Here is a 20,607-nt window from a genome sequence, read left to right on the forward strand (position 1 = left end):
GTTTGCCCTCAGTCAAGAGAAAGGCATTCTCCCTCAGCCATCTGGCATCTGCCATGAGCCAGGACCTGCTGGGGCTGTGAGAAAACATGGTATGCACACAGAAGCCTAATGAACAGGGTCCAGTATTTCATGGATGATTGTGGCAGTCTTACTGAAATGTGACAACAGTGCAATTAGCACTCAGCCTTTGTTCAAATATCATGTAAGACCCATCACAGACCTTCAACAGTCTAGATGACAAAAATTAGGTCAGAGTGTGAGTCCCAGATCTTCCTTTCCGCTGTGTAACTTTGTCCAAAGTCTTTAATGTGTCTGAGCCTCAGTGTCCTCATTTTTAACAGTTAATGATAAGACCTGTAAAAACTATCTGACGGAGTTTTTACGAACATTCTAGAAGTTGCTGGAGATTGAAATCCAATTCAGCTATCTGTTGTTTTCAAAATCCCCCCTTTCCTCCCATTTTGAAATTCACATGACCCGTTTTCTGGTCCCACAGCTGCTATCCAGAGCCTCAAACTCTCTGGCAGTGCTTCTACACCACCTGCAAGCTCTCTTTGCATCCTCAGGTGTAACTCATAGTTCCTGAGTGCCCTCTTTCAACCACATTCTCTAGACATCTGTTGATCACCACTGTGCCCAATGCAGATACACAATGGGGAGCAAGATGGCTCGCGACAGGCAGAAAATCAAATTCCCACACTAATAAGTAAATCATTACAAACAGCCAATGCCAGTTCTTTCCTATGCTAGAAAAGAACAGTACAGGGTGGTCCAAGACTGGGGGTGACTCAGAGGAGAGGGTGGGTGTGACATGATCAGGGAGATCAGGATAAGCTTTTCCGAACAAGTGATGCTGTAGTTGAAATTGGGGAGGGGAGATTAATAGAGAAAACCGTGCCAGTGGTAGAAAGGGGTCATAACCAAGTGTAAGAGACTGGAAGCAGCTCAGTAGTGAAAAAGCAGAGGATGAGAGGCTCACGGGTGGGGGAGGTGGGGACTACCAGCTGCAGAGAACACAAGTGAACATAAGGTCACTGCAGAGAACATAAGGGTCAAGGTAAGAGCTTAGTGTTTATTCAAGTAGCAACTGAGACACTTCTGAAGGTCTTGTCCATGATTCTCATCTGGCGAAAATACTGGAGGTTATCAAGACTCCTTGTGCAGAGACTTGTAGCCTGGGCAAGAATTGAGGTTAGCTTGGGCTGTGGCAATGAGAGAGGTGGGGTTCAAAAGGATTTGAGAAATATTCACAAGCCCTGACTCCATGAGTTGTCAATCTGACTGAACAGATCATAGAACATTTACTGGGCCACACCCAGCAGTGAGTAAGGTCATTTTCCATTAACTGGCCACACATGTAGACATGGTTCTTTGTTCCTATACAACTGGGTTAAGGAAAGGGCTGGGACCTACTTGTTCACTGATCAAGCCCCGGCTATACTGTTCCTTACTCTTCTCACATATTGAGATGCGCCAAGGGGAAGGAAACGCTCTAGGGGCCTGTGGTCCTGGTGACACTGTCTGGCCCATTTCTACATGAGGGTATGGGAAACAGGTCCAGCACTTAAGATAGCTTATATCTTACTAGCCATTGGTCCTTGTGTGGATTTCTTTTGGGGATCTTGTTGTTAAGTTTGTGGTTGAATGCAGAATCCGGCATTTCCAGGCTCCCTGATCATAGCATCATCTTAATGCCATCAAATGTCCACCACTTCTAGTACCTTCACTGCTAATGCCTCTTTTATCCCATAACATTGTTCATTCACTCACTGGTATCTGCTTGTGTGAGGCATGGATCTATAGTCTGTGAACAAAATGCCTTCAAACAGCCCACAAACCAACCTAGGCATCCAGAGTCTTTTCCTGATGAACAATTAGTTTTGAATTCTCTGGAAATAGTAATACTAAAAAACATGTATGATAAATAGACCTAACTTGTATGAAAAGCCAGGCATTGCACACTGTCTAGCTGTTTCTGATTGATGTATACCTGTTATGGCCCATATATACAGCCATTTAGGAGGAAGAAAATAAAGGAGATAAACAGAAATGGTCAAAGAAAAATAAAAAGGTGACTGGGCAGGCCTCCCGCATCCACACTTCACTCCCTCCCAACTGGTGAGGCTGACTGTGCTCCTCCAATCTTCTTGTCCATGACTCTGATTTGGCCTCAGGGGCAGCCAGGTCCCTGCTCATGATTAACCAGTAGCTTAGGATTCAAAAGTTCAATATATTCTTGCTTTTGAAGGATGATTTCTTTTCCCTGAAAGTCTACTGATTTCGTTTTCACTCAGAGCAACACAAATGTTCCATCCTTTCCAGGGTCTCAGACAATGAAATCATAACTTCACAAAATTTCTGTCACTTTCACCTTGCTAAGTAGTTATTCTTTGCTGATCAATTAAATCCAGGCAGGTAGATCCTCTCGTAACTACTTTAATCTTTTGAAAGGTATAGTCAGCAAGTCAGGAATTTATTCCATGTGCTGCTTTACACAAAATTAAGCTTGCAACATCTGTCCAACTCTGCTCCATCTTGCCTTTGTGTTCTAAAATCTAAACTAGGGAGTATCTGTTTGTGCTTTTATAGTTTACAAATTACCTCAAATGACTTGTCACTGCAACTCTCATGGGGATTATTATGCCCATCTTACAGATGAAGAAAACAGACTCAGGAAAAGTAAGCAACTTGGACGATGTTAGAGAGAGAGATCCAGATGGAGCCAGAATTTGGAAGGTCTAAATTCCTTGTTTATTTCACTGCTCTTTATCTGAAGAGTACCAAACTGTACTCCTACTGTCTCACAATTATAATCAGCAAAGTCCCACACAGCTTACTTAGAGCTGTCCCATGCAGCACCGGTTATGCTGTCCTGGCGTGCCATCACCTGCCCCCAGATCCTGAGGGCCAGCTCCACAAGCTGCTCGGACAACTCTCAGCCAAAGTCTCCTGTGGAGTCCTGAGGTGTTCTGAATACATTTACTCAGTTGTGTCCTCTTCCTAACATTTACTTTTGTGCTCCAGCAATCACTCGACTTTCATTATTGCCATGGAAAAAAGTTACATGATAGTGCTGCAGTCCCCACAAAGAAAACAGGAAAACTACCATATTGGAGGTTTAAACATAAATTTTACAGTGACCCAAACACATTGAAGGAAGCGGCTAAGGAAAAGAAGATAGCAAATGATCAGGGGCTAGTGGAAGTTATCTGACATGAAGAGTATCATAATAATAGTCTGGGAGTAATGGCCAGTTGGGGGTTATTTCCGAGTACTTAAGAAATATTAGTACCATTCTCTAAAGACTGATACTGATAGAATGACTAAAAGCACTGGCCTGCCTACTGCCAGGAAAGCATCCTCCAACATCCATTTCCAAACCCCCAATAAGAGAGAGGTGATTCTCTCCTCCGTTTTCATCCTCAGGTTGGTGAATCCCTACAGAGTATTCATCTTCCTTTTTAGAAATAGGTCAGTTCCTTCTGAATAAAGCCTACTGTCTCATTTCCACAGGCCAGGTTTGAATCCTATCCATAATCCTATTCAACCCTACTTGGTATTTTAATTAGGGGAGGATTTTAAACAATGGTTTCTTATTTCCACTGTATTTATCTGTATATTTCTATCTTCTGGAACCAACTTACTAAAACTCTCTAGAAAACTATCCTAAAATAAGACTACTACGTACTCATTCATTGAGAAATGACATATAAATTACCCAACACATCCTAACACTGAATATTTGCTTTAATAATCTAAAGTACAACCCTGCATCCTGAAATTGATACCATCCTGCAGTTGACACCTTTCAGATGTTCATATAAAGATACTAGTAGCTTCAACCACCTATTTCTATCTAGCACAATGCCTGTTACTAACTAGGTGATCAATGCTGAATACTATACCCTCACAAGTAAGAATTCAAATCAACAAAATATAGTTACTATCACAGATAATATACATTGTTTGGCCCCTTTCATCACCTTGACACAAGCATCATGGCTTCAGAATCTTATTAAGAATGGTATAAGCTAGAAAAAATTAAGAAAGCAACAACTTTAAAAGTTCATATGGATAAATATGCAAAGCCTCAAATGTTCTCTATTTCACAATTCAAGTCCATTTCTAAACTTGAATTTTCCCGGTAGTTTGGAAAAACCCCTTTGAAAATGTCACTCATTTACAGTATCACATTTCACATTCCAGCTCTTATTCACATGGCTATACAGCTGCATAAGTGTGTCTGTAAAATGTTTTTACTAGAAATGTCCTTTTAAGGACATTTTAAAATGACAAAAAGAACTAAAATAACGAGACTCTAAATTTACCTTTAGTTCACTTAAAACTTCTGCTCCATTGATTCTTTATCCATAAAATGAAAATAATTTATTCCAATACCATACCAGTTTCATCAAAGTGGGGGAAAAATTGCCAGCACTCTGAAAAGAATTTTTAACTTCTATCCAAACACGCGATCATCAACATCTTCATATTCCTTTGTGCCTGATAAATTTTCAAGGATTCAATAACAAACATTAAGTCAAATGACTTCAATTTTTCCTGCAATCTTCAGAAGGTGGGAGAACTATCATGTATATCTGATATGTATCTCACTGGCCCTCTCCCTACCATAGCTCATCATCCAAGAAAAAGTGTGATCTAAACAAGGTTTAGTAGATTATCGGTGGTATTATGTACTGGTTAAAGCACCATGCTAATAAACTCATCACGGTCTTAGGATTAATCTTTGCAAAAGCCAGTTAGTTTCTATTCCTCCCAAGGACCCAGGCTGCACTACAAGCTTCAGACAGCTTTCTTACAATGTGTCCCACTGGTCACAAAACAGGGAGGGAGTACTGGCAAGGAGATAAATGGATGAAAACAAATTTCCACAAACAGGGGGGGGAAAAAAAGCCATGTATGATAATTGAATCTTATCTATAAAGAAAAAACATACATTCTTACACTCTTTTTCTTAACTCTATGTTAAACTTATTTCGTCTAAAATACTGGTGACTAACATTAACACCAGACTCCTGCATTTTAGAACTGCCTGATAACGTTCTACACAAAGCTACCGTAAAGGCCCTCTTACTTGTTACCCAATTTGTGTACCAAACTGTTCGCTCTATACAGACATTCTTTTCCTCTTTTTAATATTAACCTTACCAATTTAAAAATATTTATCACTAAGTTACTTGAATCAGAATATCGTGAAAAATTCAGCTAAGAAATTATTCATAAAACTGTATTCTGTATTTTATTTTTCAAACAGCCAGTGTCCACATTTTAAATGCAGAATTTGCAAATATAAATTAGTCTAATAATTCAATTAAAAATAAAACAAAAACAATTTCCTTTAGTATCACAATACATAAAATGGTATTATAAACTCCAAATGGCAAGGTTTACTACATGACAATAATGTCAAGAAGCTCTGAAACTCATTAAACCTCTTAATGAATAGGTCAGTTTAAAGAACATTTCTCTGTTCCATGATTATGCATGAAACAAGCTTTCACTATATTATGAAGGCTCAGCAATTTATTCATGGCATAATATGGGGTCAAGCAAAATTTTATTTTTACAATGACAATAAAAAACACATTTAAACAACAACAAAAATCCTCCCAATTGTTTAAAAACAATTTTTGGAGGGTAAAATGTATTTTAAAATATATTGACTTACCAAATTTCAGTTGCCAAGCTGCTGACCACTGATGTAAAAGTCTGTATTTAAAAATATCACAGACATCTTTTAACAGTGAAAATTTCAATGTGATAAGTTTCATTGCAAAGCAATTTTCACCTGAGTAGAGTTTGAAATTTAGTGCTCATTATGTTTGGAGGAGAAGTGGGGAAAGAAAGACCCACTGGTGTCAGATACTGAGTTTGTAGTTCTTTCACAATGATTTCCCAGAGGGCTGAAGAAACATCAACTATTTTACCTTCCAGGACATATATGATGCCCCCTTTTCTCCAATAAATTTGTTCTGGCATTTTATAAATTCTCAATATCCATATTCCTGTTTACCCATTTAAGCACAGCAACTCAAAATTCATTCAGTTCTATACAACAGTGTCTATATTATGTACATGTTTAATTATCAAGAGAAAATAGAAAATAAAATTTACAGTGATTGAGAAAGGGTCAGAAAATGGGATAGGAAAAGTAATACTGTATAATCAGAATATCCTATTATCCTACCAGTTTCAGTGACAAGGTTTTTTCCTTTATTAGTTGAAATACAAAGGCGGCATAGGGGATCCCAGGAAAATAACACTATATATCAGAAAATTCAACGTGCTCCACCATCAGGATTTCCATTACACATTTAATTTCTTCTGTACAATTTTTATAAACTTGTTTTTCTTTTCAAAGTCATCAGATTTCCAGATTAAATTCAGCACTACACAGTATGCCCTTGAAGTAAAATGAGGTTACCTGCTTTATTTGGATACCAAGTTCCCTTCCAGACAGCATTAAAATAAAGACAAGTAAGACTACACAGATAAAATCCAGTATAATTCAAATCCAACAATGAAAAATTTCCCCCATTTTGTTGCAAAATTCTTTCTACTGAAATGCTCTGCTACAATAATAAAAAGCATACATTACATATAAAAGATACCAGTGTACTAAAAAGTGACAGAAGTGGACTAGCAAATCCTTCAAAGCACATTATATAAATGACTAGCATTTAAAAACATTTTCCTATAAAATGTAGGTCATATACATTTATAAATTGGCGAGTTTATTTCTAAAGCAGTGATGTGTGTGTGTTCAAATAGTTAGCTGTTCTGTACAATATAATATCTACTCAATTCAAACTACAATAGGTTTGTCTTTCTTTGTATTGAAGTTGAACAAATTCATCTGATCAGCTGAGAAACCAAGGTTGAAAAATAAGTATCTAAAAATCAAAGTAGAAAGTTCAGCATTGTTGAAATGTAGCTATGAAATATGAAGAGAACTATTTCACAATGGAGCTGAAGTCACCTCAAAACTTATGGGCTTGAATCTAAAACAGAAACAAATATTAAAATCCAAAGCAAACCACAAAGTTAGGTAGCAGTACAGAAGCAGGAAAAAAAACCACACCCCTTCCTTCAGTGTGATGGGCACTAAGTTTTGCAGTCTTCCTCCATCTTGCAGAAGAGTGGTAAGGCCATTCAATGCTTAGTGAAAGTGAGTACAGATGAAGTCAGATTTAGCCTGTCTCCCCTGCAACTTCAATTATGCTGTGTAAACAGTGTTACGTTCCAATAGGAGGAACAATGGAATTTGCTTATAAAAACTGATTAAAGATAATCATTATTACATGAAATAAAGATAATAACTCTGAAATGTTTTTAGAACTTTCCTGATGCTACTTGTAAAGTTAGCACTGCTATGTATTATTGCTTACATACAGTACAACATCATATGCCTTCTAACATAAAGCAGTACTGTGATTTGTTTGTACATATTTACAGATTCTTAAAAACAAGCTGTAAAAACATTACATACTTTCAGACAATACAAATTAGCACATTGGTACTCACTTCAAAACAAATGGAATGCATAACATTAATAAAACATCATAAAGGAAGACGCACATAAAAGTCCTTGATTGTCAAGACACGTTTATATATAAACTCTAACTGTGCAGAATTAAAGATTCAATCATAGGTACATCCTTATTTGATGAACCATATTTACAGCATGGTATTGCATAAAAAAATAAAATAATGTTTACAGGGTTTTACTTTTTTATCCATTGGATTAAAGAAAGCAACAAACACAACAAGAAATGTTTGTCTGCTGTAGTTTGTTTCCTACTAAAGTTTAAGTGAAAGAGGAAACATCCGTTTTTTATTTGCAGAATATAGCAAAAACAACTGGAAAATTATTTCCCTGAAATAAAGCAATTTGAAACGGAAAAAGTTTAAATTAAATTGCAGAGTCAAAAAGTTTCTCATCAATTATAATAGTGCTTCAAGTAAATATACTGTGGAAAAATGAGTCCTAGTTTAAAATGTTCTAAGTCTAAGAAATAGTTTTACAGTAATGCCTACTTTTAAGTTTCCCGGCTTTTTTTTTTAAACAGCCCTTTAAAAACCCAAATTAATAAAATGAAAGAAGTGGCAAAAGATCTAACCTAGCTGGCACTTTGCAAGCTTCTCTGGCCTGTGGAAATGAAAGCCTACCCTGAGCACAAGGCCTCTTTTGCCTCTCAGAACAAGAAAATTACCCGACCACTGGCAGTCCTCACTCAGCCAGAGCTAAGAGGATGGATTTCTGTGGTATCAACTAGAAAATCTGCAAGTAGATCCAAAAAATTTAAGAGCCACTTCAAATATTCTGAACTAAATGAAATATGTGTACAGTAAGTTAAAAAACAAACGCGCTTTTAGAAGATGTTCAAGAGATATTACTTCATCTAATGTCATCTGTTTCCAATCTTCAAATGTGAGAACAGGTTCTAAGAAAGCACACCTTGGCTCACATTTCACCAAGTTTAAGGATGTAAGAGTATGTTTTCATAGAACAATTTGCTCACCAAGAGAAATTAAAAAACAAAACAAAACCCAAATTGCAAAAGGATATCCTCAATATTCTGATTTAAAGCAGCACAAAAGGCTACTTGCTTTCTCTGTTAATGCCCAGATAGAAATTAAGTAACTTTCTGAAGCAAAATGGGGAAACCCAACTGTTGAGATGTTTATCATATGATGATAATATTAATACACGGTAACTCTGGTAGGCATGTAAAATTTCACAGTAAAGAGAGTAATGACTATACTTTAAGTGGTAAGTCAGTAAATTATGCCAAAGTATCATTTACCTCAAAATATGCTTCTAATGTGGTAGAAAAGTCTGCCATTATGTAGATGTACAGAAATAAGGCGAACACAGGAATGCAACGCCTGAACTTCTTTCTACTTGCATTGACTGCCACTTTCAAAGGCTTACTGCTCAGCAGTACAGCCACATTCTAGAAACTGTGCTGGTGATGTTAACACAAACCAAAAACCCCAGTTTATTCTGTACCAAGTTCTCAACAGAACAGAAATTCTGATCAGGCTCAAAACAAAAACAAACAACTCAGGACATCAATGCCTACTATCACCCAATAAACAGTATGAGAAAAACACAAATGCCTATTCCTACAGAGAGCACAGTTTCATTGTTAACATCTCGCCTGAATGATGACTTCTTGAGGTTGTGATGTGCAACGCAAGACACACCATACTTAAGAGTCAATAATGGCAAAACTTAAATATATACTTCAAAGAAGTCTAAAATTCTTGAAAAATTTGGCAGCAAAGAAAGCTGTCAAATGGGAAAGTTTCAAGCAAAGTTTAATAACCAAAGTATAGAGGAAACCACATTAAACATAATTTATATTTCTTATCATAAAACACCATATATTCAAAATAAATGTAAAAGATGTTAAGGTTAGATATTTCTTTGTTCCCTTTCTTTATGAGAACAGTCTTGGGATAACATTAAATAAAATAAAAAATAATTTAAAATGTAGAACATTCTATACTGAAACAAAGACTGAAGGTCTATAAGGCCAATATAAAAGCTAAAATGGAAATTAACAAGAAAGCTGCATCTTCAAGGGGTATTAATTTTAGATTACTGATGCTCTATCAGTATGTGTGCATTATGACAAAGATGGTGGAAATTTAAAATAAAAAACAAAAAAGTTGGAACAAATTAAAGAGGATAATAAAATCAATATAACTGTTATTTTCCAAAAATTAAAACTGTCCAATGTGTAACTCAAACCATCATTCTTTAGAAAAGTATATATATATATATATATATATAATATGTATATATATAAAAGCATTATTTATTGTACCATGCTGTATTAAGACAAAATATTAAAAAAAACATTCGTGGTATAAGGATAAAGTCTGTAGTTTATTTAGATTTTGAAATGCAACAAAAGGTTTCCGATCACTCATCTAGCTGAAAAAGAAACTGTAGTTACTAGAATTAGTAAACACTTTTGGTTTGTAAAATTGTAATGAGCCGTGTTCATTAAAAAGTAACTCAAGATAAAATAAGCAATTAAAATGCCCATTTCTTTAGTTTCTCTGGATACTGTTTAATTATCCAATCTATCAAGATTCTAGAAAGAGAAGGATTAAACCAGATTTTACAGTTCCAAAGATACCCAATTTCCTTTTATTGTCAAAAATTAAAATTTTCAATTATGAGATGATTATGACACAACCATATCAAACCTAAAAATCTAAAATTTTTTTTACTTTGAGAAATCAAAAATACCAAATAGATTCTAAGTGCTCTATGTTAACTGAAGTGTATATGTAAAGTAAAATACAATTAAGCTTTAAAACGTGGAATATACATTTTGTATAAGCATTATGTTCTTGGGAATGTAATCTACAGAGTATCTTCTTACTAAAACTTCAAAACCTTGATACTTGCACATGAAAAAATCATAAAAAATATCTAAGTACAACTGTACAAAGAAACTGACACCAATATGCATACTTCCATATAGAAGTGAATGCTTCAACAGTTATGTATTTTGGTAAAAGTTTTGAAAGTATGCATATTTTTTAAAGTAATTAGGCTTTTAAATAGTGGAGTCTTAGACTATCAGATTTTTATTACTTTTCTCAAAAAGAAAAAGTCGATATAATGCAAAATGAAAATCAAGGGTATATGGCATATCATTCTTTAAAAGGTGGTTTCTTTTTTCCCCTCATAGGACACACTAATTTATTTAAGCCATAATCTCTTGACATTTAAACTTTTAAGTTCACTCTGTCTGTAAAGTATACTCAGATTCCCTGCTGAAGTGCCATGACTATGCTGAAAACTTAGAAACAGTATGAGTAAATTTCACACAATTACTAATCTCCTAAGAATGTACAATGATATCAGTTAGGAAACAATTGTGCGAAAGTCTCTTTTTTTTTTCCTTTTAAACTTGGTGTAGGTGGAATAGCAAGTTTCTGATCTAAAACAAGTAATGCATTGCTTCTGTAAAGGTGACAACATGTAAGGCAGTTCAAAGAATGCTGACTAACCAAACAAAAACACAGTTATTGGATTATCTTGCTATTCATATCAGCTTAACTTGTTTTAACGCATTGCTCTTAAATCTGTACAGCACTCCATTTTACACAGAGTAACCCCACTCTTGATTAATCTGTTCTAAAGTGCCAGTATTATTTACACATTTTTTTTTTTTAGCCAAAAGTCTGGCCAGTTGTAGCATCAGGTGAGGATGTCATCCCAGCTCTATTATCATTTACATTCACCAAGGGAAATTCTGGAAACTCAGCACTTGTCCCTGGTCCCCGAAGGTTCACCTGTCCATTGGCAGTGCTAAACTGAGTAGCTATTCCAGCTCTGGATCCATGATATGGAGCACGGAAGGGTTGTTCAAAAGAGCTCATTTGGTAAGCTTGGTGGACAGGCTGAGCCTCAGCTTTCTTCTGAGAAGTCACTTGATCCAAAAAGTCCTGTGTTGATGTGGCAGAAGCATGGTTTGTCTCATCACCTGAAAAGGGAAATGAGTGCTGTGAATCACCAACTATGAGTCCAAAGTGGGATTTATCCGGAGTTGTTCTTAGTGGAGAATTCATTCCTGAACGAAAGCTATTGATGGGCATGGCTGCATAGACTTGCTTGTCTATGGAAGAGAATGCTGGCTGATTTGGAAGGGTCTGGTTATCAGTCACAAAGTTAAGGCTCGGGCTATTCAAATAGGCATCATTTTGGCTAGTTCTGTCCAAAGCCTGCTGCAGAAACTTTGAGTATTCCTGCAACATGTTGGCTTTATCTGATGAGGATGCTTGGGAGCTTGATCCAACATTCTCCGACTGGGTAACCTCAGGTACTTCTGAAGAATTTATTGATATGCTAGAAGTCACCTCAGTGTCCGCAACACTGAATGATATCTCATGCTGTCCATTAGCTTTATGGGAATAATGATCCAACAGAGTCTGTAGTACCTCATCTGGAATAACATTTTTGTCGTGATTACTCTTTATCTCCACATTCAGTGCCTGTGAATCTAATATGGATGCTGTGGTACTCTCATCAATGACACTTGCCACAGCTGCTTGTGTTACAGACGGCTGAGAAGCTATAGTGCCCACATTCAGCGCATACTCCCTACTATTGTTACTCGCTGCCTGAAGATACCGCTTCTTCTTCAAAAACTGCATGGCATCATCATAGTTAGTGCTACTGTGCACAGGTTTACTGGGCCCCTCTTGCAAATTGTCAACCTGGTCAATATCAGCATTGCCTTCTGAGTCCAGTAACGCTTGTTTGTCCACAAGTTCAAAAGCATATTTTGAAACTTTGCTCTCTTCATATGTGGATAAAGGTGAAATCGTTTGATTCTGCTCCAATGGCTGTTTCAGACTTCTCTTACTATTAATTTTCTTGAGGACCAACTTAGGTGGATGTATTTCTCCTGATGCATCTTCTAAATGCGATCCCCCAACTGAGGAATGGGGCATTTCCACAGCATACTCTGCCACCATATACTCATCTTTCACTTTCGTACTTGACGAGTAAAGAGGCAAGTAATCATTTTTGTCCTTCTTTAGGTCAGATTTGTCCAAAGAACTCTCTTTGTCCATCCCGGATGATTTTTTCTCAGTTTTCTGCCTTTTCTTTTTTGGCAGTGAGTTATCTTTTGGTGATGTAGAAAAGCCAGAATCTTCCTCAGATGTCAGAAGGCCACCTTTGATGGCACATCTGTTTAGTTTTTTATCATGATTTTCATGGCACATACGTTTATGTTTCAAAACACGATCTGTTCTGGAAAAATACTGTCGAATTCAAAGTTCGGAAGGGAGTTTTTTGTTTTAGTTTTGTGTTTTGGTCAACCAAGAAAAGAAAAGAAAAAAAGCAATTAATATAAAGATAGATATAAGTGTAATAATATGAGCAACTCCAAACTAATTTCCTGAGCCAACTGTCTATTATAAATTGAATCAACAACAGTTAGGAAATTCTTCAAATAGCTTTAGTAGTTACTAACATTTTCTAATTTAATTCATTAGAATTATTTTATCACTGAATTCCAGACAGAAGACTTTCAATGTCAGTCATGCCTCAATAAAGTAACTTTTTAAAAAATTCAAACCACATCTTACCTGTAAACAGTATTCACACTGGTAAGGTTTTTCTCCACTATGAGTTCTCTTATGCCTTTCCATATGGTATTTTTGAATGAATCTCATACCACATTCATCACAGCGAAATGGTTTTTCACCTAGTATATGATACATAAAGTTTAAAACAAAACAAATACTGTGAAATATAAGTTAGTGAATTACTTTACCACAAGAATCTCTAATAAATTACTTTACCACAAGAACGCTGCCATACTTTGTTCTTTTTAAGTGACATAAGTCTTTATTCTAAATATATCTTCCAATTTATTTTGTCAAGAATATCTTGCTTTACAAAAATGAAAGAGAGCGGCACATGCCATTGAGAAGACAAGACTGAAGGCACACATGCTCAATCTCCCAGCCTTTTATTATATGTACACATAAAATACTCTTTCCATAGAGACCAGTATGACCAAGAACTTCACAGTAATATGAATGGGTCTCAGTAGAGTGGTTAACGTCTAATCTTTTTTTCAATCATACAAAAAATATTTTAGAAAAATTTTTGAAAAAGAAAAGGTTACCCATACATAGACCAACACAATTCTGAGTATATTTTTTTTAATTCATGTCTTTTCAAAGATTTTTGTGCTTAAATAAAATCTAAATCCTAAGAAAATATATTTTAAATCTAATTTATCAAAACATAAAACAAGTTTAAATCAGAGCTAGGTTTTAAAAGTAATGTTTGTTTATATTGATTCTCTTTTCCTCAACTCAAATGAGCATTTTTCAAGTCCTTCTGGGAAAGAATTAAAATGAGCGATGTTAACTGGACACAGAACCCCCACCCCACCTCCAATTTTTTTTAAAATGACAAAAGGACTTCTTAGCTTGAAGGAACCATCTTATGAAGATCTAAAATAGTTTGCACTGATGAAGCCACAGCCTAAGTAAACAGAAGGGTGTGACGAGAAGTCACACCCTTCACCTATTTGGAAAACCACTGTTTCTACTTTATTAGTCAACAAAATTTTACTAAATTCTTCTCCTCTACCCATAACCCCTCTGTAAGAGGTTAAAAATTAAAGACTTGTTACTTGTCCTTAAACAGTTTATAACATAATTGGGAAAACATGATACAAATATTACAAGGGAACAACTAACAAAACTATACCCAGCTCTGGTTTACTTTCACAACTTTATAACCCACTAGCTCTCTTCTTGAACTTTCCTCCAGTCAAATTGAAGAACCTACCATCCTCATGCTTTCCTACTTCTGCCTGTTTCATGCTGCTCCTTAAGTCCACTTCTGTGTGTTCAGATACTACGCCCCTCTCGAGGACCAACCCACCTGCTCTAGAATACGTTGCCCTATTCTCCCAGAGGAAAGGTATCTTTATCTTCTCTGTTGTTCAGTTGCTAAGTCCTGTCTGACTCTCTGTGACCTCCGGGACTACAGCACACCAGGCTTCCCTGTCCTTCACTATCTCCCAGAATTTGCTCAAACTCAAGTGATGCTATCCAACCATCTCATCCTCTGTCGTCCCCTTCTCCTCCTGCCTTCAATCTTGACCAGCATCAGGGTCTTTTCCAATGAGCTGCCTCTTCGCATCACATGGCCAAAGTATTGGAGCTTTAGCTTTTGCATCAGTCCTTCCAATGGATATCCAGAGTTGATTTCCACGAGGACTGACTGGTTTGATCTCCTTGCAGTCCAAGGGACTCTCGAGGGTCTTTTCCAACACCACAGTTCAAAATTCTTTGACATTCAACCTTCTTTATGGTCCAGCTCTCATATCTGTACATGACTACTGGAAAAACCACAGCTTTGACTAGATGGATCTTTATCAGCAAAGAGATGTCTCTGCTTTTTTAATATGCTGTCTAGGTGTATCACAGCTTTTCTTCCAAGAACATCTTTTCATTTCATTAAATTATCATCAAATTATCTTCTTTAACTTTCCACAGAACTGTAGCTGTACCTTTCCTAAGGCACTCATTACTTTCATCTCAATAATTAGTCTACAACTCTACTCTTTTACTAAAGTTCTTTAGGTCAGAATCGGGGCCCAAATTATCTTTATGTAGCTCAAATTACTTAGGGCAATTTTTTAAGTGCCACATGAATGGCATAAAGGATTATTACAGAGGCTTGTTAGTGGAAAAAACCATTATCATGAACTGGCATGGTTTGGAAAAGTTTCTTGGAAGTGTCAGAATCTATGCTGAGCAGTCGTTAAAAGAGACTGTGTATATGTGATTAAAGCCAAGAAAAGAATATTTAGTGGGGAATAACAGAGCAAGTAAGGGTTTAGATATTATAAGATATACTGGAGAATCACAACAAACTGTGAAAAATGGGAATACCAAACCACCTGACCTGCCTCCTGAGAAATCTGTATGCAGGTCAAGAAGCAACAATTAGAACTGGACATGGAACAACAGACTGGTTCCCAATATAGGGAAAGGAGTACGTCAAGGCTGTATATTGCCACCTTGCTTTTTTAAGTTATATGCAGAGTACATTATGCGAAATGCCAGGCTGGATGAAGCACGAGCTGGAATCAAGATTGCCAGGAGAAATATCAGTAACCTGAGATATGAAGATGACACCACCCTTATGGCAGAAAGTGAAGAGGAACTAGAGAGTCTCTTGATGAAAGTGAAAGAGGAGAGTGAAAAACTTGGCTTAAAACTCAATATTCAAAAAAAGATCATGGCATCTGGTCCCATCACTTCATGGCAAAAAGATGGGGAAACAATGGAAACAGTGACAGACTATTTTTTGGGGCTCCAAAATCACTGCAGATGGTGACTGCAGCCATGAAATTAAAAGACACCTGCTCCTTGGAAGAAAAGCTATGACCAATCTAGACAGCATATTAAAAGGCAGAGACATAACTTTGCCAACAAAGGTCCGTCTAGTCAAAGCTATGGTTTTTCCAGTAGTCACGTATGGATGTGAGAGTTGGGACTGTGAAGAAAGCTGAGCGCAGAAAAATTGATGTGTTTGAACTGTGGTTTTGGAGAAGACTCTTGAGAGTCCCTTGGACAGCAAGGAAATCAAACCAGTCAATCCTCAAGGAAATCAGTCCTGAATATCACTGGAAGAACTGATGCTGAGGCTGAAACTCCAACACTTTGGCCACCTGATGCAAAGAACTGATTCACTGAAAAAGACCCTGATGCTCAGAAAGACTGAAGGCAGGAGGAGAAGGGGACGACAGAGGATGAGATGGTTGGATGACATCACCAACTCAATGGACATGAGTTTGAGCAAGTTCTGGGAGCTGGTGATGGACAAGGAGGCCTACCATGCTACAGTCCATGGGGTTGCAAAGAATTGGACACGACTGATCGACTGAACTGATACTGGAGAAATGGTGCCTAAGAAGAGACTTTAACTTGGCAATAAGTCAACTATTTGAAACTTTCAAGAATGCCAACTTCAGTAATTGCTATGGAGTTAACTAAATTTTAGGGCTGAAGGGACTTTGCAATGACTTCAAACTGTGCTCTTGGGAGCTCCACAGAGGCCCCCAAAGGCTAATGTGGCAAATGGCTCTAAGCTTCCACCCAGAATTCAGGAGGAAATAGCTCTACTTCTGTACACAGGGGGTCTGAGTAAGGACTCCAAAGGTTTAGAGACTAGAATGAAGAACCTAACACAACTAACCTCTACCAATTTACTTATCATTACAAAAACAAAGTCCAGAAAAGTTAAGGTATTTGTCCAACAAACGCTGGGAGAGAAGATCACTTACTTAGAACATTTCAAAGGGAAAGAAATGAGAAAAAGGAGGTGAGAATAGACAATCCATTCGAGATTAAGAATTGTTAAGGATGAGGAACTTAACTAAAACTGAAATGGACTATTATGGTGACTAATCAAAAGAACAAGATCTCAGAGGAACTAGGATGAAAAGGGAAAGTACAAGTATTATTTTTTAAAAAGTAAGAATAGATGCATATTTTGAAGTAAAAAGATGTATATGATAGAGCACATTAAAATCAGAAGTTGATTTAGATCATTTTTCAAAAGTGAGAGAGGATAAAGAGAAAATTAGTGAATGAATTAGAATTCAACTAATTCTCCATGAGAAGACTTTAATATTGTTAATAATGATATAACACCTCACACTGGTCAAAGCAGAAGGTAACACACTGATCCTAAAATTCAAATGGAAATGCAAGGGATTCAGAGCAGCTAAAGCAATTTTGAAAAAGAAAACTCAGATTTCCCAACTTCAAAACTTACAGCCAAAGGCCTAAGGAGACATACATATTAAATAACAGAACTGAGAGTCTAAAAATAATCTTTACATTTACAGTTAACCGACCTTTCATTATAGTTGCCAAGATACTTCAGTGGGGAAAAAGTCTTTTCAACAATAATACTGGGACAATTTGATACCCATATGCAAAAGAATGGGATTGGACCTCAACTTCGCATTGCATACAAAAATTAACTCAAAATAGATCATAGGCCTAAATGTGAAAACTATAACCATCAAACTCTTTAATATATGAATAAATCTTGACTTTAGATTATGTGGGCAATGATTTCTTAGATATCACACCAAAAGCATAAGCAACCAAACAAAAAATAAATAAAATATACCTCATCAAAATGAACCTTTGTTCTTCGAAGGACACTATCAAGAATGTGAACAGACAAAATGCTATGGTAGCTGCTGTGAGAATTAATCTGCCAAAATGTTAAACTTAGAATTACCATATAAGCCAACAGTTTTACTCCTAGGTACCAACCCAAAGAACTGAAAACAGGTATTCATTCAGAGATTTGTAAACCAAAACACATAACAGCATTATGCACAGCAAGCAAAAGACGGAAACAACCCAAGGGTCCACCAACAGATGAATGGATAAACAAAATGTGATACATACAGAAGATGGAATATTTTTCAGCCACAAAAAGAAATGAATTTCTGATACATGATATAACATGAATGAACCTTGAAGAAATCATACTAAGAGAAAGAAGCTAGACATAAAAAGAACAAATACTGAGTGATTCCATCTATTAGAAATACCTAGAATAGGCAAATTCACATGGATAGAAAGTAGAATAAAGGTTACCAGGGATTGGAAGAGAGAGGAAAGGAGGGTTATTGCTTAATGGCTACAAGTTTTTGTTTGTGTATAATTTTGTTACACAATGTTATAAATATACTTCATGCCACTACATTGCATAGTTAAAAATTATTAAAATGGTAAATTTAGTTACAGTTTTTTTTCTTATAAGGTGAAAAGACAACCCAGGAATGGGATAAAATATTTTCAAATCATGTTTCTGAAAAGGGATGTCTATCTAGTGTATTAAAAAAGCAACCCAAAAACCACTTATAACTCAACAGTAAAAAGACAAATTATCTAATTTAATAACAAGCAATGGATCTAAACAGACATTTCTCCAAAGAAAATACACAAATAACCAATAAGTACATAAAAAATGCTCAACATTCTTACTTATTATGAGTGTTGAGTGAAGTCACTCAGTTGTGTCCAACTCTTTGTGACCCTATGGTCTGTAGCCTACCAGGCTCCTCCATCCATGGGATTCTGCAGGCAAGAGTACTGGAGTGGGTTGCCATTTCCTTCTCCAGGGTATCCTCCTGACCCAGGTCTCCCGCATTGTAGGCAGACGCTTTACCGTCTGAGCCACCAGGGAAGTCCCTTCCTTACTTATTAGGGAAATGCAAATCAATATCACAATGAGATACCACTTCATACCCAACAGGACAATTACAGTAGAAAGGACAATAATAACAAGCGTTAGCACGGATGCAGAGAAACTGGAATTCTTATGCTTGGGTGGTAGGATTGTAAAGTGGTGCAGCATCTTTGGAAAACAATTTTGCAGATCCTTAACAGTTACCATACCATATAACTCAGCAATTCCACTCCAAAGCATACACCTAAGAGTACTAAAACATTATTTCCACACAAAAACAAATAAGTAAAAACAACCCAAATGTCCCTTAATAGAATAAATGAACAAAACATGGTATATTCATACATGGAACATCATTTAGCTATATAAAGGAATAGAAGTACATGTCGCAACATGAATGAACTTTTAAAACAGTATGCTAAGTGAAAGGAGTTAGGCAAACAAACCACCTACTGTATGATTCCATTCATATGAAATGTCCGTAACAGGGAAATCCATAGAAACAGAAAGTAGATTAAAGATTGCCTAGTGCTGGGAGGTATGGGTACAGGATTTTAGAATGGTGAAGGTTATTCTAACTTAGAATAGACTGTTAAGAGTCCTGTGACAGTTGTACAACTCTGTCAATATACTATAAACTACTGAACTGCACACTTTAAAGGGATGGGGTTTTTGACACTGTGAATTATATTTCAATAAAGTTGCAAATTTATATACTGCAAGTTAACACAACTGACATCATACAAAGTGAGTAAGATTATTTCTTCCCGCAAGGCGCAAACAATTGAATTCAAAATAAATTAACTGGAGAAAAATCATGCTTGAATTATTAACTATGTATTAGTACATGTTGGGTAGGAAATGGCAACCCCAGTAGGCTACAGTCCATGTGGCTACAAATAGTCGGACATGACTGAATGAGTGACACACACACACACACACACACACACACACACACACACACACACACACATTAGTACATGATCAAGAATTAAAAGCTCATTTTACTAGAAGCAACATTAACAAACCTAAACAAAAAGGTACTAGAAACATTAATACCTTAAAAGAAATTTGTACAAATGTTCCCTTGTTGCTTAAAAAAAAACAAAAATCAAAACTAAAAAAACAAACAACTTTCATGGCCCCTTAAACAGAACAATTACAATGGCCAAGTCAGCCAGGATTAATGTAGACACAAATTTATCTTCCATAGTCATTTACTTTTTGAGTACTCACTTTTGATATACTTATTTCTAATCCTTTGTTTTCTCCTTTAATATTTTCCTTTTTCACTATATCATCTTTCTTCACATCTTTTTCTCCCATTCCCCCCTCCCTTCTTCTCTCACTTTTTAACTAGCTATTCCAGAAATAAGACTTTTTAAAATTTAAGTTTTGTCATTTAAGGATCCTTCTTTGTTTATGGATTAGATCACATACTTAAATGGTTCAAAAAAAAACCACACAAAAACACAAAACAATACAGACAAGTATATGGGAAAAAGTTTTCTTCCTATCTTTGCCCCTCCATTGGTACCCACATTTACTTGTTGGGGCTCTGTTTCCTTCCAGTTTCTTGACCCAAGCATAAAGAAAAATAAGTACATATTCTTTTTATAATTTTTCTCTCTTTCCTATGTGTCTATAGCATATTTTATTGTGTTTAGAGATCTTGTCAGTAGAAAAAGAATTAGCTCATTTGTTCTGACAACTGATATATCTTTCACTGATGGACACACATTTAACCAGTCCCTATTATTTCCAAATATTTCCTATTATAAATGATATTGTAATAGATATCC

The 20,607-nt window shown here is 36.1% G+C and overlaps 1 protein-coding gene across 10 annotated transcripts in view; it reads right to left on the reverse strand.

The window, feature by feature from the left end:
- Positions 1 to 6,082: 6,082 nt before the first annotated feature.
- ZNF148 (zinc finger protein 148) overlaps positions 6,083 to 20,607 on the reverse strand; it is a 146,596-nt gene continuing 132,071 nt past the window's right edge. For all 10 annotated transcript variants that reach the window (XM_070788796.1, XM_070788769.1, XM_070788773.1 and 7 more), the window contains 2 exons: positions 13,147 to 13,265; positions 6,083 to 12,819 (listed from right to left, as the gene is read on the reverse strand). In XM_070788796.1, the coding sequence (XP_070644897.1) occupies positions 11,221 to 12,819; positions 13,147 to 13,265 (1,718 nt within the window). In that variant the 3' untranslated portion in view covers positions 6,083 to 11,220. The remainder of the gene's footprint in view (positions 12,820 to 13,146; positions 13,266 to 20,607) is intronic.

Source organism: Bos indicus, chromosome 1 (assembly GCF_029378745.1).
Source record: "Bos indicus isolate NIAB-ARS_2022 breed Sahiwal x Tharparkar chromosome 1, NIAB-ARS_B.indTharparkar_mat_pri_1.0, whole genome shotgun sequence".
Taxonomy (NCBI): domain Eukaryota; kingdom Metazoa; phylum Chordata; class Mammalia; order Artiodactyla; family Bovidae; genus Bos; species Bos indicus.